We start from the raw sequence: 21335 nt of genomic DNA, 5'->3' as shown, positions 1-21335 counted from the left end.
TATTTAACTCTTCTTTATGGTGAAAACATTCAAAATTCTTTAAAATCTTTTGAAATAGTCTTTAAATATTTGTTCAGTATTTATTTAGAATAGAGGCTAAAGGTGGTGAAGAAAAAGGACCCTGGTTATGGTAGCCCCACCTCTACTATCCAGAGCAAAATTCAGTCCTAGTCCCCAATTCCTATATATTCCACTTATCAAAACAAAACTCTGCAATTACTCTGACACCCATGTGGAGGGTGGGGGACAGTTAGCAACTCTTTGTTGTTATTCTAGAATGTTTTAGGAGGTCCTTATGTCCATCATCACCATCTACCCAAGTAGCTTATGAAAAGAAACATTTAAAAACACACAGTATCCTCCCCTGGGAAAATTCTGGTAGTACATGACCTTTATCTTGCCATGCCTCCAGCATATTTGAGCAGAAGAGGCTGGCACCTCAGGCCCTCTGGCTCTGTCTTGATGTTTCTCACATGGAAGGCAGGTACTATTTCCAGAAATTAGGAACTGCAGAGAGGGCAATTTTTGAGAAGGAAATAATAAGTACCGGTTATACATGTAGAATTTGAATCACCAATGAACCATGCAGGTGGATCATTCTGAACAGGAAGGCCAGATCATAAACCCCAAAGGTGGATTCTCAGATGATATGGGCTTAAACACCATGTCTTATGGGATGGGCTGGGTTTGACTGTATGTGAAGAGAGAACATTCTAAGTAGGACAAGGAGCATTGGCCAGCACACTGTTAGCAGTAGGATACTTTACTTATGTATGAGATCTGTGCACTGATCTACACACTAATTTTTCTAAAGCTTTTTAACAATTCTCAATAGAATTCTTAGCATTTAGATATCTCATACCTTAGCAAAGATCTCTATAACAAACAATCCATTTTCAAATCAGCAAATCTGGTATAGTCAGCAACATCAACAAAACTGCTAGTGCCTGCTGTTCAATTTGGCCTACAAAAAACAACTCTTCCTGGTTAATAGGAAAAATATCTGGCTAGTCAAATGTATTGACACTACATTTTATATCTAAGGCAAAATTTAAAAGCTATAATGAGCATCAATTTCAGGAAAAATGATTTTTTACCTACTTCGCTTAGTCTTTCTCAACTGCTCTTCAGGGCAAAAGCACTCTCCTTGGCACCTCAGTTCATAGAAACAGGTGTGAACAAGTATACGTGTTAGGTTATAAAAGTGTGGTTTCAATTGGTTTTGAGCTCCAAATAATACTTGAAAAGTGACTTTCTCAATTCAAAACACAGACATTACAGTGTACTTCTGGTGGTAAAAAACTGGAAACAACCTAAATATCCAAGAACAGGGAAAACTTTAAGCAAAATATGTTATGTCCGTATTATGTTGCACTATGCAATCATTAAATATGATTTTCACAAATTTTACATGAGGGAAAATTTTCTCATTAAACTTAAGAGATAAATTTAAATGATGCAAATGGTTATATAGTAGGTTACACCCATCTAACTAGGCATTATTAAAAAAAAAACAGGCAGGAAAATGCTAAAATATTCAGTGTTTTCTCTGGGTGGAGCTAATGTTGAATTTTTTCCTATTTTCATATTATCAACAAGCTACTTTCATAATAAAGAAAAAATAAGCAACTGAAAGGTTGCAATACTGAGAGGATTTTTCCAATGCCCAAGCCTCTGAAAAGGACATGTCCTGACTTCCACCCCTGTGGTGGCAGAAAAGTGTGAAGGGGGATAAATTATTGGTCCAAATATATTGATATTGTTAGAAATTGCTTATTTAATGTAAATGCAGAACTAAAGTAAATGCATAGACATTGATTATCATAAACTTTACATAAACACAGTTCTTCCACCAAAATTTTAAAGCAAAGACCTATACATAAATGAAGTTGGCTTCTTGGAATACAACATAAGGGAGACACAGGGGTTCTTGTCATTTCCAAAATTAGCAGGTATTATCACCACCAATATGTCCAAAGTTCTCCCCTTCCAAACACACACACACATACACACACACAGAATTTGTATCAGTTTTTAGAAGTACTTAGAGTATTCTCAGCCCTTATATAGCCTTAAGAGTAAGAACATTAAAATAACTACAAGTTAAAATAGGGTTTGAAATCTTCCTTTGGTGTTTCTTATGTTTACTAGTATCCATGAAACTCAGTTGGACAAGGATTTTCTTTTCCATCTCATTAATGGTGCAGTAGAAGAAAAAAAATTAAAAAGTGTTATGCAGATATTTCTTCTACAGAATGTAAACAGTATTCCTTAAATCAAATGTGGAATCATCATACACACGTAAAAGTGAGTACTGTATTACAGTTTATAAAAAGGAATAACCTGAGTGAAGTTCTAAGAGCAATAGCCTATTGTATTATTTACACTGTAAAATATAATCTGGATGTATATTAATATTATATCACAAAGAATACCTGTAAAACATGAATAACATAATTAGATATGGATTAAAATCAAAGAGAGCAACCCTGGACATGTTTACAAATAGTGATTAAGAAGTTCTAAAAATTGTAGACTGACATTCTCATAAAATAGCATTTGAGTCAAGCTTTATGCAAACGCTTCATTTTTTAAAATATAGAACTATCTCTGGGGCTGGGATTGTGGCTCAGCGGTAGATTGCTCTGCTAGCACGGGCGGAACCGAGGTTCCATCCTCAGCACCATGTGAAAATAAAAAGGCATTGTGTTGTGTCCATCTACACCTAAAAAAAATAAATATTAAAAAAAGAAAAATATATAGAACTATCTCATTATGGTTAGCAAATCACACAACACAACCAAACCTATTATGTTTGAACACTTAAGTATTATTTATTTGAAAAGAAACTGACCATAGGAAAAAAATTTAAAGAGCTTTATGAAAATATCATTTTATTTTGTAATGATGGGGACAGGGAGTCTTATGATGATTTTCTAAAATCTAAACTAGGAAAGGTACATCCAACTTTGAGAATATCACATCAACACACAAAACTTTGTCAAGGCCTTTGATAGCTAGGGAAGTCTCCAAAAAATCTTTTTTGGGAACTTATGAATATGTAACAAGGACACACACAAAAATAAACCCAACTATTACATGACAGTAAGTCTATAAATCATCAATGAAGAACAATCTTATGCTAATACAACCTTGTGATTTCAATTTCTATGAGCAAAATTACAAAGCCAATTTCAGAAAATCTAGGGGTCTCTTTTTAGTTTAGATGTTGATTGAAAATAACGCAGGAAAACATTCTGATTTGCTACTTTCTCTTTACCTCTGAAGCTATGCTTACCCAGCCACTTCTTACTCCACATCCTCTCTGACTCAGAGACTATTTGGAGAGGACACCTGTTTTAAATGGATCCACAGGAAATACCTATGTGGTCTTTCACAGTCTGACCCTGCATCTGGTTGGTTGAAATACGATCATGATTTAAGGAAAAAAAAAAAAAAATGCTGCCCACAGACTGAGGCAACTTTAGAGTGACAACATTTACTGGAAGGCAGAGGGAATCCAGTTTATATTTATTTTCGTCCCATTAAGCTCTGGTTTCCTACTGCGGGTGGGGTGGGGGTGGGGCGGCGGCGGAAGTCAATGGGTAAAAGTGAGTTTAACGCCCCAAGGACTTAAGTTACTGCCCATGGGTTTGGTTTTTGACTTGAATGGAGTCTTTAGCAGAAAGTGTTACCTGGCACTACTTTCTTTATAGCTTTACATTTATACATCTCTTGTCCAAAGTTCGTATTCTAGCTTGTGTTGTTTGTTGTCAGGATGGTAAACCTCTTGCAGAACAGTGCAGGGTAGTCCCCGCCTGAAAGCACGATTCATGAGTCACTTAGGGGCGACCTGACAGCGCTGATACCTCCCCTGGACCCGCACTGGGCACCTCGCCTGGCCCAGAGCAGCGCGTCCCACGGGCTGGAACACTGGTTGACAGGAGGGTCCCCTGATTCAATCCAGGTTCCTCGCCCCTTCGCCCGGCCCTGCTTCCTCCACGCCCGGCAGATGCCATCAGCGGCGGTTCCCCAAGTCGCTGCGCACTTCCCGAGCCTGGGTGACACTCGGAGCCCGCCTACCCCTTCCCGGGACGCCTAGAGGGCGCCCCCGGCCGGGTCTCCCGGGCCTCGCGAAAGCAGGAGCAGAATGACGAAGGTGACGGAAGAGATGACGCCACGTCGCCTGCCTGGCCGCAGCCGGCCACCGGGAGCGCCCACAAACAGCACCCCGCCCGCGCAGGTCGCCTGGGCGCTCGCGGCCGCACCGGTCCCGCGGGGAACGCGCCCAGCCGCAGCCCCAGCCCCGCGTCACGCCGCGTCCGGGTCCGGGTTCCCACGGCGCTCGCCCCCGTGCGCCTGGTGCCGCCCGCGCGCCCTCCTCGCAGCCCGGCCCGCCCAGGCCTCTCGCGAACATGGCGCTTGTCCCCTGCCAGGTGCTGCGGGTGGCGATCCTGCTGTCCTATTGCTCTATCCTGTGCAATTACAAGGCCATCGAAATGCCCTCGCATCAGACCTACGGAGGGAGCTGGAAATTTCTGACGTTCATTGATCTGGTAAGGCCGTCCCCTCCCCCCAACCGCCCGCCCTGCGCCCGGTGCCCCGTGTGCGTTTCGGGGGCGCCAGCACCTGCGCGCCTTCCCCTGTGCTCGCGTCTTCCCAGTGACGCTTCCCAGCGTCTGAAGGCCTGGCTGCCCCCGCTGTGGCACCTTCGGAACCACCCACCGTTACCTGGTAGCTGGGGACGAATGGAGGTGGGGCGCGGCCAGGCGGTGGGCTATTGGAGAGGGACACAGACCTGCTTCTAAGAGGTGACATGAGAAGATTCATCATCTACCCAAAGCATCCGACGACCTTGATCACGAGTGGCCTCAGTCGCATTTGCCCTCAAGGTGCTTTCTAGAGCAACCGCCATCTCCATCGGATAAATTTGCAGCATCGAAGGAAACTGGGTATTGTCTAGTTACTTGAAGCTTCGTGTGAAAGCGCCCCAATCCCTCTTCTATGACAGATGAAGCACCTAATAAACTTAACTTGTTTGCATCTGTTTTTTTTTGCCCATTGTCAATAGTTTCCTTGCAACCTTTGCCCCAGAAACATCAAGGGAGAGAGATTTTCAAAGTGTATTCCCACTGTGGCTGTGCACTGCTCTTGGTCTCCTCTGGTATAAGTTTGCAGTGTTTGCATAAGCAGGTCCTCTGTTGGCACCACATGATACTCTTAACAGGTATAGGTTATTATTATTTTAAAGGTTGTCTATTTCTGGCACTAAAAGGGCTTCCACAGGGACACAGGGTGGACTTTGGAACTTCTGGGCCAAAGGTGACTAAGATCAGGACACACACGCACGCACACTCACACACAAAGACTATCAAGCATGGGCAGAGGAGTAAAACAAAAGCAATAGAGTTCTAAAGGACTCAGAGAAAATGCAGAACCAGCTGCTGGAATTCTGGAACTGTCTGTTCAAGATTTACACAAGGTTGGCCACACACCACAGCTATCATCACTTTGATTGAACCTTCATTTTGATAAAGAGAACTTGATACTTACTTTAAGGTCTTTCCAAAGGTTCAGTATGCCTCAAAAAAAAAAAAAAAAAAAAAAAAAAGCCATTAGAGGCTTTAGAATACCACCTTATATTTGCAATATATTTCAGTGAGCAATTTAAATTATTTTCCCCAGCAATCCTAGGCACACATGGAGTGCTCCAAGTTTTCATTTTCAAATCTTCCACTTTCAACTCTTTCTTGAAACTAATCTTCCTCTGAGCATGTGAATTTCTTTCCAATAGCCTTTCTTCCTCTCCATTCATCCAGGTGAGGAGCAAATGCCAAGGCTGTGTCTCTTATTTTTTCTGAATGTTTCTTTTAGCATTCAGAAAATATGTGACTGTCACCAGGACTATCTTCATATCTGATCGAAAACCAATTGGAGTTGTTTTGATAGAAATACTCATTGGATTGAGTAGCATATCAATAAGAATTGGCTTCACCAATTATGTTATGCAGAAATTTTGCATAGATTGAATGAATTATCTCTATATCCCTAAGGTTCTGGTAAATATGTGTAAAAGACACAAGTACCATATACAGAGCACCAGAAATCATGTCCCTTCTTCAAGTATTTAATCTTAAGTTAAAGATGTTTAGATGTATTTAAAAATACACACATACATGTTCAGAATTCTTTTAAGGGCCTAGGTGAACAAAACTCCTTATCCCATTCCTAAGTCAGATCTTTTCTTAGAACGGGCCCATTTGAGTGTTGCTAAGGAGGGAGCCATAGATTCTTCAAACAGTGTGCAGCCCTGCCCTTGCCTTAGATGCTATTTTGCGGGGAACAAGTGAATGGATCAGTGGTGAGAGGGGTGGAAATTGAGTGTGTTGGTTACCCCAAGAGAGAGGACTGCTTTCTCACAATGGCATCGCTTCTAATGTGTTAGAAAACAAGGCTCACAAGAAACAATACACCTCCTGTAACCTTCATGTCATATGAAATGGTAGTAGAGTCAGTCTGATGTGCTGTCATGCAGTTTCTATTTTAACATTTGAGGATTGGACTTGCCTATTTTAAACATCAGTAATCTCAAAACTATACTTTTGTTTTCTATTCCAGTATTTAGACCATAGATTCAAACATAAAACTTGTACTTTTGTATTTATATTTGGCCCTGTGTGTGTATAGGGCCTTTAACCAACCCTTCAAAATCTTTACACTTTGTGGCTCCTGATTGAAATACAATAATTATACTTAGCCAAGAGTTCCTGTGAGAAAGTATGTCTGGAATATATTTGTAAAAGCTCACATGCAAAGTGTCACTCTTTTTATTAGAGATTTCAAGTCCTTAGAGCTTAAGCATCATACAGCTGTTAAAACAACCATCTTGTCAGTCTGCCATGATGGCATGAAAAGATGAGGCTACTAAAATGTACCTGTTTAATTTTACATTTTTTGTGTGCTTAAGAAGATACTGAATGAACTTTATTTCCTAGTGCCTTTGACAATTTTAATGATTATAAGCTTATTGGAGCAATTTGGAAGAGGGTTTAGCTTCTCAGAATTTTAATAAGAAGGCTCTTTTTCTGGCCAACCTGGTTGCAGAGTCACAGTTGAATTCCATGTTCTGTGGCATCAGTTTACTCTAATGGGAGTCGGGAAATGCGGACTAATGTCTCCAGGTGCAGATGGTTCCATGGTAGTGGCCTCTAGCTGTATTTGCATTGCTCTTTGGGTATGAAAGTCATTCTAATAGTATCAGAGCTCATGGTCAAAAACTGGAAAGCACGTTGTTATTACCAGTAATCACATGCTATTATGGCCCAAGAGCTTCTTTTCCTAGTATTGAGCGATTGTAAAAGAACCTAATCATTTTTGGAAAGTTCAAGTTTGTAAATGGAAAAAGAAACACTGTCTTGGTTTGGTAGGCAGAATTATGGGTCCCCAAAGATTTCAACGTCCTCATGCCCAGAACCTGTGAATATGTTATATTGTATAGCAAAGGGAATGAAGATTGCTGATCAACTGACCTTAAAATAGGGGGATTTTTCTGGAATATCTAGCTGGGCCCAATGTTATGGCTTTGGTTCTTTTGGAATGATTCTTATTCTCAAAGAGTGATGAAAATACAATCGGAATGGACACTACCACAGAATCTTGAGGGTCCTTAGAAATGGAATGAGGTAACAGAAGAGTCATTTGAAAGAAGATGTGACTGAGGAGGAAAGTCACAAATAGATCATCAACATTGCTGGTGTTGAATGGAAGAGGGGTCATGAGCCAAGGAGTGTGAAAGGCATTTAGAAGCTGAGAATAAGGAAAATGGATTTTCCTCTGGAGTTTCTGGAAGGAACACAACCCTGAGTTTTAATCCAATAAAACCAGTTTTGGACTTTCTGACCTCAGGAATTGTGAAACAATTACTTGTGTTGTTTAAGCCACTAAACTAATAGTAACTTGTTATAGGAGCAATAGAAAACTCATACATTTGGCTTTAAAGCTTCTGACCTGGAAAAAAAAATCTAACTTTTTTTTTTAATTATGTGAAACAAAATACTCTACTAGTCCTTGTATATTAAATAACTGGCTAATTTTATCTTTAACCAAAACGTAGGTTTTTACCTTTTTTACCCATGAAACTCTGTGGAGAAGACATGCATGTAATGTGCACAGTGTGAGAATTTATAGACTGAACAACATTGGAAAATGTTAGGCTTTTTCTCTTTGTTTTTAAATATATATTTTTAATATTTATTTTTTAGTTGTAGTTGGACACAATACCTGTATTTATTTTTATGTGGTGCTGAGGATCAGACTCGGGGCCTTGCACATGCTAGGCAATCAATTTACCGCTGAGCCACAACCCCAGCCCTAGGCATTTTCTTAACTGTGAATTATTTCAGAAACTATTGTTTGCAAGATGCCAGGCCAAGGCTAAGGGAAGGAATCCTCTTAACTGGAAATAATCTGGAAAAAAACCGAAAATTTAAACAAACTGATGTTCCAGTATTTCCTTAATAAATATCACAACTGATGAATTTTCTTCAAATGATGGAGACTTGTTCCCTTATTCCTTGCTGTGATCCTTCTCATAGATGCTGCCAAAGACAATAAAAAAAGAAGAATCAAAATAAAACCAGCAATAAATAAATGAAAAAGGCAGCTGTAATTTGAAGCTTCACCCTAGTACTTGGGGTATATGGGATTTTTCCCTTTCCAGATTTTTTAATGAGCATTCTTTTCTTGTCTCCTCCCGAAATATTAAAAATAATAGGAATTTTAAACAACATATCAACCAGAACTTTATTTGGATGTGTATGGTAAATTGCCTAACAAATAAGTCAGAACCAACTTCTTTGAAAAACATAAACTGGGAGTTTGCTATTAAAAATTAAATAATGATATTGGGTTTGAGAGTTGGATTTTTAAAGATTGGAACAGAGATCTGGCTATCTCTTTTGCTCTGTTTTATGGTACTTACTGTTTATGATCCTCATTATTCCTCCTGTACTGGACTTTTCATTCATGCATTGGCAGTATATTGTTGCCAGGATGCTGCCTACTCAAAGGGTGGACTGAGACCCACATGAGCCGCTTTCTCTGGGAGCTGGCTTCACCCCACACCTTCTGAGTCAGTATTTGCATTTTACTGAGCTTATCAGGTGATTTCCATTGCACATTTTGGTTTGATAAAAGCTACTCTAGGAATTTTGTAATTTAATGTGGGATAGCTGTAGGGCCCAGCCTTCACGTAGGAATTCTGCCTACTTTCAAAACATATTTAAGGTGGCTTTCACTATGACATAATTAAACACATGTAAAAACTTACAACTTGAAAATAAAAGAAAAAAATAGAAACAGGCACAGAGATGGGTAGTTATTACAATTGAGAAACGAATTAAATAAGCTTTAGGGCAGCCAATGCAAAAATGAAGAAATTGTTTGATAGTCCCTAGCTTTGGAATAAAGGACACATACCAATTTATCAGGAAAAAGACAGTTTCTTTCCACATATTAACTTTTCAAGGTTATTTATCACTCAGATCCTCATATAACAGACATCAGGTAGCATGATAGATAGTTCCTTAAATTACTTTTTTTGGCAGAATGTACAGGAATGTCCTTATAGTTGATGTTTCTTTTATTGTTATTTTATGAAAGCCAAACACATTTGGCAGGGTGAAAGAATTTCTGGAGAAGTTAAAGGTAATATAATCTAGGTACATTGTTGTTTTTGTTATCAAAATCCATATTGCAAAAGAATAGGAAAACCACAGAAGGAGCAGGATAAATAAGGGCTCTGATGCGGAAGAGATTGTGCTGTTCAAAGCAGGAAATGGTCAAGTATACCTGGTTGATACATTTTTTGCTTTAAGGCTCATGAGAATTTTTGACATTTGGAAAAATGTTGAAAAGGCAGAGTGAACTGCATAAGTATACAGAATTTTGCAATTGAGTTAGCCTTATATTTACTTACCTACTTATCATAAAAGACAGTCTTGACTGTAGTTCATGACTTAATTTAAATCGGAAATAAAATATCTTGAGAAGAGCTTTTGCATGTTATTATCTAACTATGGTGTTTAGCCAGTGAAAAGCACAGAATGCCATGTAAAGGCCAGAAGCTCATGAACAAAATTAGGTGGGATTTTGTTGTTGTTGTTGTTTTTCACTTTTCCTTTTTGGGGGTCGAATCTGCACATTTTAATTCAGTAGGCTCAGACCATAATGTGCACATAAGCATAAAGCATCAAATCATGTTTTTTCCTAACCTGGAAAATAATCCTGAGATTAATCCTTTGCAGAGAATCCTCCTTACCTTTGTGCAAATGTTGCTTTTGGATCAAACATAAAACAGGGGCCTGGTTTTGTCAGAGTTGGGGAAGTGGTTGGTGGTAGATTTACCCATTCCCTCTCTTAGTTGCAAATGTTATTGAAATTACAGAAAGTCATCTGACCACTGGTTGAGGTCACCTCTTTTCTCATCCTCACCATTCCCCCATGCCTGGTATAACATTTAGCAAAATTGGTAGCTGCTCTTGAGGGTTTTCATTTGTTTTTCTATGTTCCCATGAATTGTCACATGTTTCTGTGGAAGCATGAACAATAGTACAATTTTCCACATTGAATCAGATGTTCCTTTGATCCAAGCATGCTTGGAAAAGTCTTACTGCTCAGGAGTCCATAATACCACTGCTTTCTTTGGTGTAGCCTGTGGCTGTGAAGTTGAAGGACTCATTTCTCACCTGCACCGTAGTCCTGTACCAGTGCAGTGGGGACTGAACTATCTTTGAAAATGACACACCCCTTGATTAGCTTCTTGGGGGAGTGGAATAAGATGCAGGAGGGAGGCATGGAATTATAAGATGTCAGACAATGTGCCTGCCCCTTCATGTTGACTTATGTCAGCTCTCTAAGATTGCATTATAATTTGAAATTTTCAATTTCAAAAGCAATGCATATAGAGACTATAGAGAATTTGTACATTTTTTTGCCTCACTTTGGCACCACAAAAAAAAAAGAGAAAGAAAATTTATTATACATACGAATTTATGTGAAATCATAGGGAAGAAAATACATTACATCTTAAATTCTGCCTAATTTCCTTGCATTTTAGTATTTTAGTGCTTCAAGGTGGTATTTACATACACAGAAACAGTCATACTACAGATATATATGCATATATGTGTGTACATTTATATGTTGTCATATTTCAGGAAAAAAGTCATATAATTTTTAAGAAATTACAGCTATCAGATATCAATGTTAGTATTTTGATATTTTTCTTTTCAATCATATATGTACTTTAAGAAGAAAGTTCAAAGTATACACATGGTTTTTAAAAATTGGTCTTTAATTCACATACTTCAAAATTCTTGTTGGTGCAAGCTCTGTAAGTTTTCACAGAATTGTGTGGCTACAATTAACCACCTAAAAGCATTCCTTCATGTGTGCTGGCCTCTTTATAGTCAAACCCTCCCTTGACTCTTACCAACTGCAGATTTGTTTTCTAGAAAAAATATATAAGGCCTACAGCATGTCTGTGAGTCTGTCTGTGTCCTTCACTTAGCACAATGCATTTCAGATTCATTCACATCCTGCAAATAAATAATTTGTCCCATTTGATTGCTGAGTGGTATTCCGGGGTGCCACAGCTTGTTTATCTATCCATAAGTTGAAGTATATTTAAATTTTTCAGTTGCTCTGTGTCCTTTTCAGTGTAGGTTTTTCTCTGTTTTAGCTGTTCTAAAAGGTGTCTGCCTGGTGATATATTGTCTTGATTTTAATTTGTGCTTCTCTCCTGACTAATAATATTAAACTATATTTTCCTATGCATTTTTATCCTTTCTCTGTGTGCCTGTGTGTGTGTGTGTGTGTGTGTGTGTGTGATTGTTAGAGTGTGTGCAAGCTGGGTGCAGTTGTGTGCTCACTTATAATCACTTATATTTTCCTATGCATTTTTATCCTCTCTCTGTGTGCCTGTGTGTATATGTGTGTGTGTGTGTGTGTGATTGTTAAAGAGTGTGTGCAAGCTGGGTGCAGTTGTGTGCTCACTTATAATTGCAGTGACTTAGGATGCTGAGCCAGGAGGATCACAAGTTTAAGGCCAGCTTCAGCAATGTAGTAAGACACTGTCTCAAAAAAATTAAAAGGACTGAGAAAGTAGTTCAGGTAAAGTGCTCCTGTTTTCAATCTCTGGTACCAACCAACAAACAAATAAAAACAAAACAAAGCAAAACAAAACACACACACACACACACAAATACACACATAGAAAGAAAGAAAAATGATGGATTCAAATCTTTGCCTATTAAAAAATTGATTTTTTTTATTATTAAGCTTTGAGCAATTTTATGTATGCCAAAAAAATAGTACTTTGTCAAATATGTGATTTGCAAATATTTTCTCCCTGTCTGTGGCTTATCTTTTAATTTTATTAGTAATATCTTTGGCAGAGCAAAAGTTTATCATTTTGATGACATCCAAAGCTATTATTATTATTATTATTATTTTTTTTTTTTGGTATTGCGGATTGAACCCAGAGGCACTTAATCACTGAGCCACATCCCTAGCCCTTTTTTTCTTCTATTAGAAACAGGGTCTCACTGAGTTTCCTGGAGCCTCGCTAAAATGCTGAGGCTGGCTTTGAACTTGTGATTCTTATGCCTCAGCCTTCCAAGCCACTGAAATTATAGGTGTGCACCACTGAGCCCAGCTGGAACCTGTTTTTGATGTATCTAAGAACTCTTTGCCTAAAATAAAGTCACAAAGATCCACCCCGCCTTTTTCCTTCTAGAAGTTTTATAGTTTTGAGTCTTTCTTTTCCTTTTTTTTTTTTTTTGTTATATGATGTGCAATCGTTCCAACAGCATTTCTTGAAGAGATTTTCCTTTCACCTTTGATTGGCTTTTGATTCCTAAGTCATGCTATGTATATGTGTAATTCTGAACTCTGTTCTCTGCCAGTGAAGTATCTTTGTCCTTAGGTATCACACTGTCTTGACTGTTGTAGTGTTATAGTATGTCTTGAAAGCAAGTAGTGCCTTAAGTTCTCCAACTTGGTTCTTTTTCAAAGATTGTTCAGACTATTCTAATTACTTTGTTTTCCTGTCTAAATTTTTAAATGATTTTTTCAATATCTACACACAGTCCCACTGTTTTCTTTAGCATTATGTCACTGAATCTAAATAACAATCTAGGGAACATTGACATCTTAATATTTATTTTTCTGATTCATGAACACGAGATATGTATCTTAAGTTAGATTTCTGATTTAATTTCTTTGGGGTTTGGGGTTGTGGCTCAGTGGTAGAGCACTTGGACTGGCACATGTGAGGCACTGGGTTCGATCTTCAGCACTACATAAAAAAATAAATAAAATAAAGGTGTTTTGTGTCCATCTACAACTAAAATAAAGAAATACATTTCTTTCTTTGGTGTTTTGTAGTTTTCAACATATTGCTCGTATACCTATTTTGCTGGGTTTATACTTATTTTATTTTTATTAGTGTTGTTGTGAATGGTACTTTAAATTATTTTTATTAATCCTTTTATATTTAATTGACATTTTATTTGAGGTAATTGTAGAGTCACATGAGTTGTGAGAAATACAGAGACACCAGTGTATTGCCTTTACACAGTTTCCCCTAATGGTCACATCTTATAAAACTGTTGTATATTATTAGAATCAGGAGATTGATATTGAAACAGTCAAGATATAGAAACTTACAGTCATAGTCTTTTTATGACCATACCTATCTTTTGCCTCCACTTCATCCCTGAACCAGGCAACCAATGATTTGTTCTTTTTATGATTTTGTCATTCCAGGAATGTTACATAAATTCAATCATAGAAATCTGGCTTTTGGGGATTGCCTTTTTTCACTTACTATAATTCCCTGGAAAGTCATCCAAGTTATCACGTCTATTGGTAGTTTCTTTTCATTGCCAAGTAATATTTCATGGTTGTGGCTACACCACAGTTCATTTAACTATTTGTGCATTAAAAGACATCTGGATTGTTTCTGGTTTGGGTCTATTAAATAAAGCTTCTGTGAACATTTATGCTTAGATTTTTATATGAGCTTAAGTTTTCATTTCTTTGGCATAAATATCCAAGAGGACAGTTGCTGGATTGTATGGTAGTTGCAATTTTAGTTTAAAAGAAGCTACCAAACTCTTGCCCAGAATGGCAGTACCATTTCACATCTTCACCAAATGTGTGTGAATGATAGTTTCTCCCCATTCTTGCCAGATGTTGTCAATATTGTACATTTTAGCCATTTTGATTGGTGTTTGATTGGAGTGATTTCAGATTGTGGTTATAATTTGCATTTCATATTTTTCTTGTGCATATTGGTTATCTGTATATCCTCCTTAGTGAAGCAAATAATACTGTTTTGTTAAATTTTACTTTCTGGTTTTTTATTGTTAGCATTTAGAGATATATTTGATTTTTGCATGTTGCCTTTATGTCCTCTGATTTTGTTAAACCCACTTATTAGTTCTAGGAACTCTGTGGTGGATCCCATGGGAGTTTTAAAAATAATGTAGATAATCATGTTATCTGTTAATAGAGACATTTTACTTTTTCCTTTCTAATCAGCATAGCTTTTATTCCTTTTTCATGTTTTATTGCATTGGCTAAGACTGTCTGTATACTGTTAAATAGAAGAGATGAGAGCAGATATCTTTACCTTGTTTCTTCCTAGGGAAAAACATTTAGTCTTTTGCCCGTAATTATGGGGTTACATTGAGTTTTTTTTTTTCCTGACATTTATCAGTTTAAATTTCCTTCCATTCCTAGTTTTCTGAAAATTTTCTTTTTAATATTAATAGATATTGAATTTTGTCATGTAGTTTAACTATATCTACTGATATTTTCATATGGTTTTTATTGTTTTTTTTCTGTTAATATGGTGAATTATATTACTTGATTTTTACTTATTGAACTGGTCTTGTGTTCCTGGAGTAAATGCACTTAATTGTGAAGTATTGTCCTCTTTATATATACCACATTTGATTTGCTAATAATTTTGAGCTATTTTTAATCTCTTTTCTTGAGAAATATTCATCACTTTTTAAAAAATCTTTGTCTAGCTTCAATATTAGATTATGCTGGCCTCATTCCTCTATAGTGCTCTGGAAAAGATTAAGTAGCTTCTTTGTGAAATATTTGGTAGAATTTACTACTGAAAATCACTGGAATTTTTTTTATTGTTGAAAAGTTTCATTTGCAAATTTAGTTTGGTTGATTTCAAGGCCTAGAACTGTTAAGGTTATTAGTTGTTTTTTAAATTGATATTTTATAGTTTGTCTTTCACATAATTGGTCCATTCCACCTTTTAGTATTCTCATCTTTCTTTTACTGTTCATAGGGTTTGTAGTCATAACCACACTTCAGATGTGAATTGGTAATATGTATCTTATTTTTGTTTTCTTCATCTGTTTGGTTAGTGTTTCTCAATATTTATTGTTTTATTTTTTCTCCGATGAGTAGCTTTTTTCCTATTTTTATTCCATTTTCAATTTCATTGATTTCTGTTTTTACCTGCCTATCATGTTGAATATTCCATGTGTACTTGGCATGTGTATTCTGCTGTTACTGAGTGGAGTGTTCCTTAAATGTCAATTACATAGTTTGTTAGTACTATGACTCAGGTGTTCTATATCCTTGTTGATTTATTGTCTGTTTTCTCTGATTAACTGAGAAAGGAGAATTAAACTGTGTAAGTATAATTATGTGTTTGTCTATTTCACATTTCAGTTCTATCAGGTTTTTGTTTGTTTGCTTCTTTTCTGTTTGTTTTAGTTTTAGGTTTTAACACAGGATCTTGCTAAGTTGAAGAGGCTGACCTTGAACTTGTGATCCTCCTGCCTCAGCCTACCAAATGGCTGGGTTGTAGACATGTGTCACTGGGCCCAACTCTATCAGTTTTTGTATTATGTAATTTGGAGCATGGAACAATGTTAAGTGCATACACATGTAGGAATAATGTGTATCATGGTGAATTGACTCTTTTGTCATTACCAATTTGATTCTGTTTTCCTTGGTGATTTTCCTCATCTGATATTAATAAACCTATGGTTGAATGTAGGCTTGTCATTTTAGTATTTGTTATTCTTTTTGTTTTTCTTTTCCTATTTTCTGCCTTCATTTGGATTATTTGAATATTTTTATCACACTGCATTTCATTTTAATTTATCTGTTGGCTATTCAAATATATATATATCTCCTATTATTTTATTTATTTATTTGAGGGTCTTGTGCATACTAAAAATATATGCTCTGCCTCTGAGCTATATCCTCAGTGTTGTATTATTTTAATTATTTTAAATATTTAATTATTATTTTAATTATTTAATTATTACTATATACAAACTTAGCTTTACATAATCTAATTAAAGCAACTAGTTTTGTACTTCAAGTAAAACATGCAAGACTTGTCACTTTACCCTTCCCACTTTTTGAGATAGTTATCATATTGAGTGCATTTATATAACTCCATAGATCATAGTATAATTTTTGCTAGTTACAGTAAAATATTTTAAGGAAGTTAATAGAATAAAATAGTCTATTAAATTTACTCAAATACTTACCATTTATATTGTTCTTTCTTCAGTTCTTATATCCACATTTACCTTTGGTATTATTTTCCATCAGCCTGATAATTTACATTTAGCATTTTACTAAGAAGTATACTGGCTATCGATTCTCTGAGTTTTCCTTCAGTTTTGTCTTCATTGAAGGATATTTTTGCTGGGTATAAAATTCTGGTAACAGTTCTTTTCTTTTTTTTTTTTTTAAATTTTTATTGTGGGTTGTTCAAAACATTACAAATTTCTTGACATATCATATTCCACACTTTGATTCAAGTGGGTTATGAACTCCCACCTTCACCCCATACACAGATTGCAGAATCACATCAGTTACACATCCATTGATTTACAAATTGCCATACTAGTGTCTGTTGTGCTCCACTGCCTTTCCCATCCTCCACCCTCCCCCCTCCCCACCTCTCCCCTCCCCTCCCCTCCTCTCTCTATACCTCCTCCACTGTATAACCCTGAGGGTCTCCTTCCATTACCATGCAATTTTCCTTCTCTCTCCCTTTCCCTCCCACCTCTCATCCCTGTTAAATGTTAATCTTCTTCTCCTGTTCTTCGTCCCTACACTGTTCTTAGTTACTCTCCTTATATCAAAGAAGACATTTGGCATTTGTTTTTTAGGGATTGGCTAGCTTCACTTAGCATAATCTGCTCTAATGCCATCCATTTCCCTGTAAATTCTATGATTTTGTCATTTTTTAATGCAGAGTAATACTCCATTGTGTATAAATGCCACATTTTTTTTATCCATTCGTCTATTGAAGGGCATCTAGGTTGGTTCCACAGTCTTGCTATTGTGAACTGTGCTGCTATGAACATCGATGTAGCAGTGTCCCTGTAGCATGCTCTTTTTAGGTCTTTAGGGAATAGACCAAGAAGGGGAATAGCTGGGTCAAATGGTGGCTCCATTCCCAGCTTTCCAAGAAATCTCCATACTGCTTTCCAAATTGGCTGCACCAATCTGCAGTCCCACCAGCAATGTACAAGTGTACCCTTTTCCCCACATCCTCGCCAGCACTTGTTGTTGTTTGACTTCCTAATGGCTGCCAATCTTACTGGAGTGAGATGGTATCTTAGGGTGGTTTTGATTTGCATTTCTCTGACAGCTAGAGATGTTGAGCATTTTTTCATGTACTTGTTGATTGACTGTATGTCCTCCTCTGAGAAGTGTCTGTTCAGGTCCTTGGCCCATTTGTTGATTGGGTTGTTTGTTTTCTTATTGTCTAATTTTTTGAGTTCTTTGTATACTCTGGATATTAGGGCTCTATCTGAAGTGTGAGGAGTAAAGATTTGTTCCCAGGGTGTAGGCTCCCTATTTACCTCTCTTATTGTTTCTTTTGCTGAGAAAAAACTTTTTAGTTTGAGTAAGTCCCATTTGTTGATTCTAGTTATTAACTTTTGTGCTATGGGTGTCCTATTGAGGAATTTGGAGCCCGACCCCACCGACTGTAGATCGTAGCCAACTTTTTCTTCTATCAGACAGCGCGTCTCTGATTTGATATCAAGCTCCTTGATCCATTTTGAATTCACTTTTGTGCATGGCGAGAGAAAGGGATTCAGTTTCATTTTGTTGCATATGGATTTCCAGTTTTCCCAGCACCATTTGTTGAAGATGCTATCCTTCCTCCATTGCATGCTTTTAGCCCCTTTATCAAATATAAGATAGTTGTAGTTTTGTGGATTGGTTTCTGTGTCCTCTATTCTGTACCATTGGTCCACCCGCCTGTTTTGGTACCAGTACCATGCTGTTTTTGTTACTATTGCTCTGTAGTATAGTTTGAAGTCTGGTATCGCTATACCGCCTGATTCACACTTCCTGCTTAGCATTGTTTTTGCTATTCTGGGTCTTTTATTTTTCCATATGAATTTCATGATTGCTTTCTCTATTTCTACAAGAAATGCCATTGGGATTTTGATTGGCATTGCATTAAACCTATAGAGAACTTTTGGTAATATCGCCATTTTGATGATGTTAGTTCTGCCTATCCATGAACAGGGTATATTTTTCCATCTTCTAAGATCTTCTTCTATTTCTCTCTTTAGGGTTCTGTAGTTTTCATTGTATAAGTCTTTCACCTCTTTTGTTAGGTTGATTCCCAAGTATTTTATTTTTTTTGAAGATATTTTGAATGGAGTGGTTGTCCTCATTTCCATTTCAGAGGATTTGTCGCTGATATACAGGAATGCCTTTGATTTATGCGTGTTGATTTTATATCCTGCCACTTTGCTGAATTCATTTATTAGCTCTAATAGTTTCTTTGTAGAGCCTTTTGGGTCTGCTAGGTATAGAATCATATCATCTGCAAATAGTGATAATTTAAGTTCTTCTTTTCCTATTTTTATGCCTTTAATTTCTTTTGTCTGTCTAATTGCTCTGGCCAGTGTTTCGAGAACTATGTTGAACAGAAGTGGAGAGAGAGGGCATCCCTGTCTAGTTCCAGATTTTAGAGGGAATGCCTTCAATTTTTCTCCATTCAGAATGATGCTAGCCTGAGGCTTAGCATAGATTGCTTTTACAATATTGAGGTATGTTCCTGTTATCCCTAGTTTTTCTAGAGTTTTGAACATAAAGGGATGCTGTACTTTGTCAAATGCTTTTTCCGCATCTATCGAGATGATCATATGGTTCTTATTTTTAAGTCTATTGATGTGGTGAATAACATTTATTGATTTCCGTATATTGAACCAGCCTTGCATCCCAGGGATGAATCCTACTTGATCATGGTGTACAATTTTTTTGATATGTTTTTGTATCCGATTCGCCAGAATTTTATTGAGGATTTTTGCATCTAGGTTCATTAGAGATATTGGTCTGTAGTTTTCTTTCTTTGAAGTGTCTTTGTCTGGTTTAGGTATCAGGGTGATGTTGGCCTCATAGAATGAATTTGGAAGTTCTCCCTCCTTTTCTATTTCCTGAAGTAGCTTGAAAAGTATTGGTATTAGTTCTTCTTTAAAGGTTTTGTAAAATTCTGCTGTATACCCATCTGGACCTGGGCTTTTCTTAGTTGGTAGTCTTTTTATGGTTTCTTCTATTTCCTCAATTGATATTGGTCTGTTTAGGTTTTCTATATCCTCCTGACTCAATCTGGGCAGATCATATGACTTAAGAAATTTATCTATGCCTTCACTATCTTCTAATTTGTTGGAGTATAAGGATTCAAAATAGTTTTTGATTATCTTCTGTATTTCTGAAGTGTCTGTTGTGATATTGCCTTTTTCATCCCGTATGCTAGTAATTTGAGTTCTCTCTCTTCTTCTCTTCGCTAGCATCGCTAAGGGTCTGTTGATTTTGTTTATTTTTTCAAAGAACCAACTTTTAGTTTTGTCAATTTTTTCAAGTGTTTCTTTTGTTTCGATTTCATTAATTTCAGCTCTGATTTTAATTATTTCTTGCCTTCTACTTCTTTTGCTGTTGTTTTGCTCTTCTTTTTCAAGGATTTTGAGATGAAGTATGAGATCATTTATTTGTTGGTTTTTTCTTTTTTTAAGGAATGAACTCCAAGCAATGAATTTTCCTCTTAGAACTGCTTTCAATCTGTCCCATAGATTCCGATATGTTGTGTCTGTGTTTTCATTTATCTCTAAGAATTTTTTAATTTCCTTCTTGATGTCTTGTATAACCCATTGATCATTCAGTAACCTATTGTTCATTCTCCAAGTGATGTATGCTTTTTCCTTCCTTCTTTTATCGTTGATTTTCAGTTTCATTCCATTATGATCAGATAAGATGCATGGTATTATCTCTACTCCTTTATATTGTCTAAGAGTTGCCCTGTGACATAATATATGATCTATTTTTGAGAAGGATCCATGTGCTGCTGAGAAAAAAGTGTAACTGCTTGATGTTGGGTGGTATATTCTATATATGTCAATTAGGTCTAGGTTATTAATAGTGTTATTGAGTTCTATAGTTTCCTTATTCAACTTTTGTTTGGAAGATCTGTCCAGTGGCGAGAGAGGTGTGTTGAAGTCTCCCATGATTATGGTATGGTGGTCTATTAGACTCTTGAACTTGAGAAGAGTTTGTTTGACGAACATAGCTGCACCATTGTTTGGGGCATAAATATTTATGATTGTTATGTCTTGTTGGTGTATGGTTCCCTTAAGCAGTATGTAGTGTCCCTCTTTATCTCTTTTGATTAACTTTGGCTTGAAATCTATTTTATTTGATATGAGTATGGACACTCCTGCTTGTTTCCGAAGTCCATATGAGTGATATGATTTTTCCCAACCTTTCACCTTCAGCCTATGTATGTCTTTTCCTATCAAATGCGTCTCCTGTAGGCAGCATATTGTTGGGTCTTGTTTTGTGATCCATTCTACTAGCCTGTGTCTCTTAATTGGTGAGTTTAAGCCATTAACATTTAGGGTTATTATTGAGATATGGGTTGTTCTTCCAGCCATATTTGTTTATTTCTGTTACTAAACATGGTTTGTTTTCCTCTTTGATTATTCCCCCCCCCTTTACTGTCCTACCTCCCACTGTTGGTTTTCATTGTTATTTTCCATTTCCTCTTCCTGTAATGCTTTGGCGAGGATGTTTTGAAGAGATGGTTTTCTAGCTGCGAATTCTTTAAACTTTTGTTTATCGTGGAAGGTTTTAATTTCATCCTCCATCCTGAAGCTTAATTTCGCTGGATACACAATTCTTGGTTGGAACCCATTTTCTTTCAGTGTTTGAAATATGTTATTCCAGGATCTTCTAGCTTTCAGAGTCTGTGTTGAAAG

At 36.9% G+C, this 21335-nt stretch overlaps 1 protein-coding gene across 8 annotated transcripts in view; it reads left to right on the top strand.

Annotated features, from left to right (window-relative positions):
* The first annotated feature begins 4150 nt into the window (after window positions 1-4150).
* The window catches only part of Aig1 (androgen induced 1), a 242918-nt gene continuing 225733 nt past the window's right edge, over window positions 4151-21335 (top strand). For 6 of the 8 annotated variants that reach the window (XM_071612964.1, XM_027938511.2, XM_071612963.1 and 3 more), the window contains exon 1: window positions 4324-4556. In XM_071612964.1, the coding sequence (XP_071469065.1) occupies window positions 4416-4556 (141 nt within the window). In that variant the 5' untranslated portion in view covers window positions 4324-4415. Of the gene's footprint in view, window positions 4244-4323; window positions 4557-21335 lie in introns of those variants that run through there. The other 2 variants (XM_071612967.1, XM_027938509.2) reach the window with 1 other exon arrangement.

The sequence above is a fragment of the Marmota flaviventris genome, chromosome 6, assembly GCF_047511675.1.
Source record: "Marmota flaviventris isolate mMarFla1 chromosome 6, mMarFla1.hap1, whole genome shotgun sequence".
Lineage (NCBI taxonomy): Eukaryota > Metazoa > Chordata > Mammalia > Rodentia > Sciuridae > Marmota > Marmota flaviventris.
This window is presented reverse-complemented; position numbering and strand designations above follow the sequence as displayed.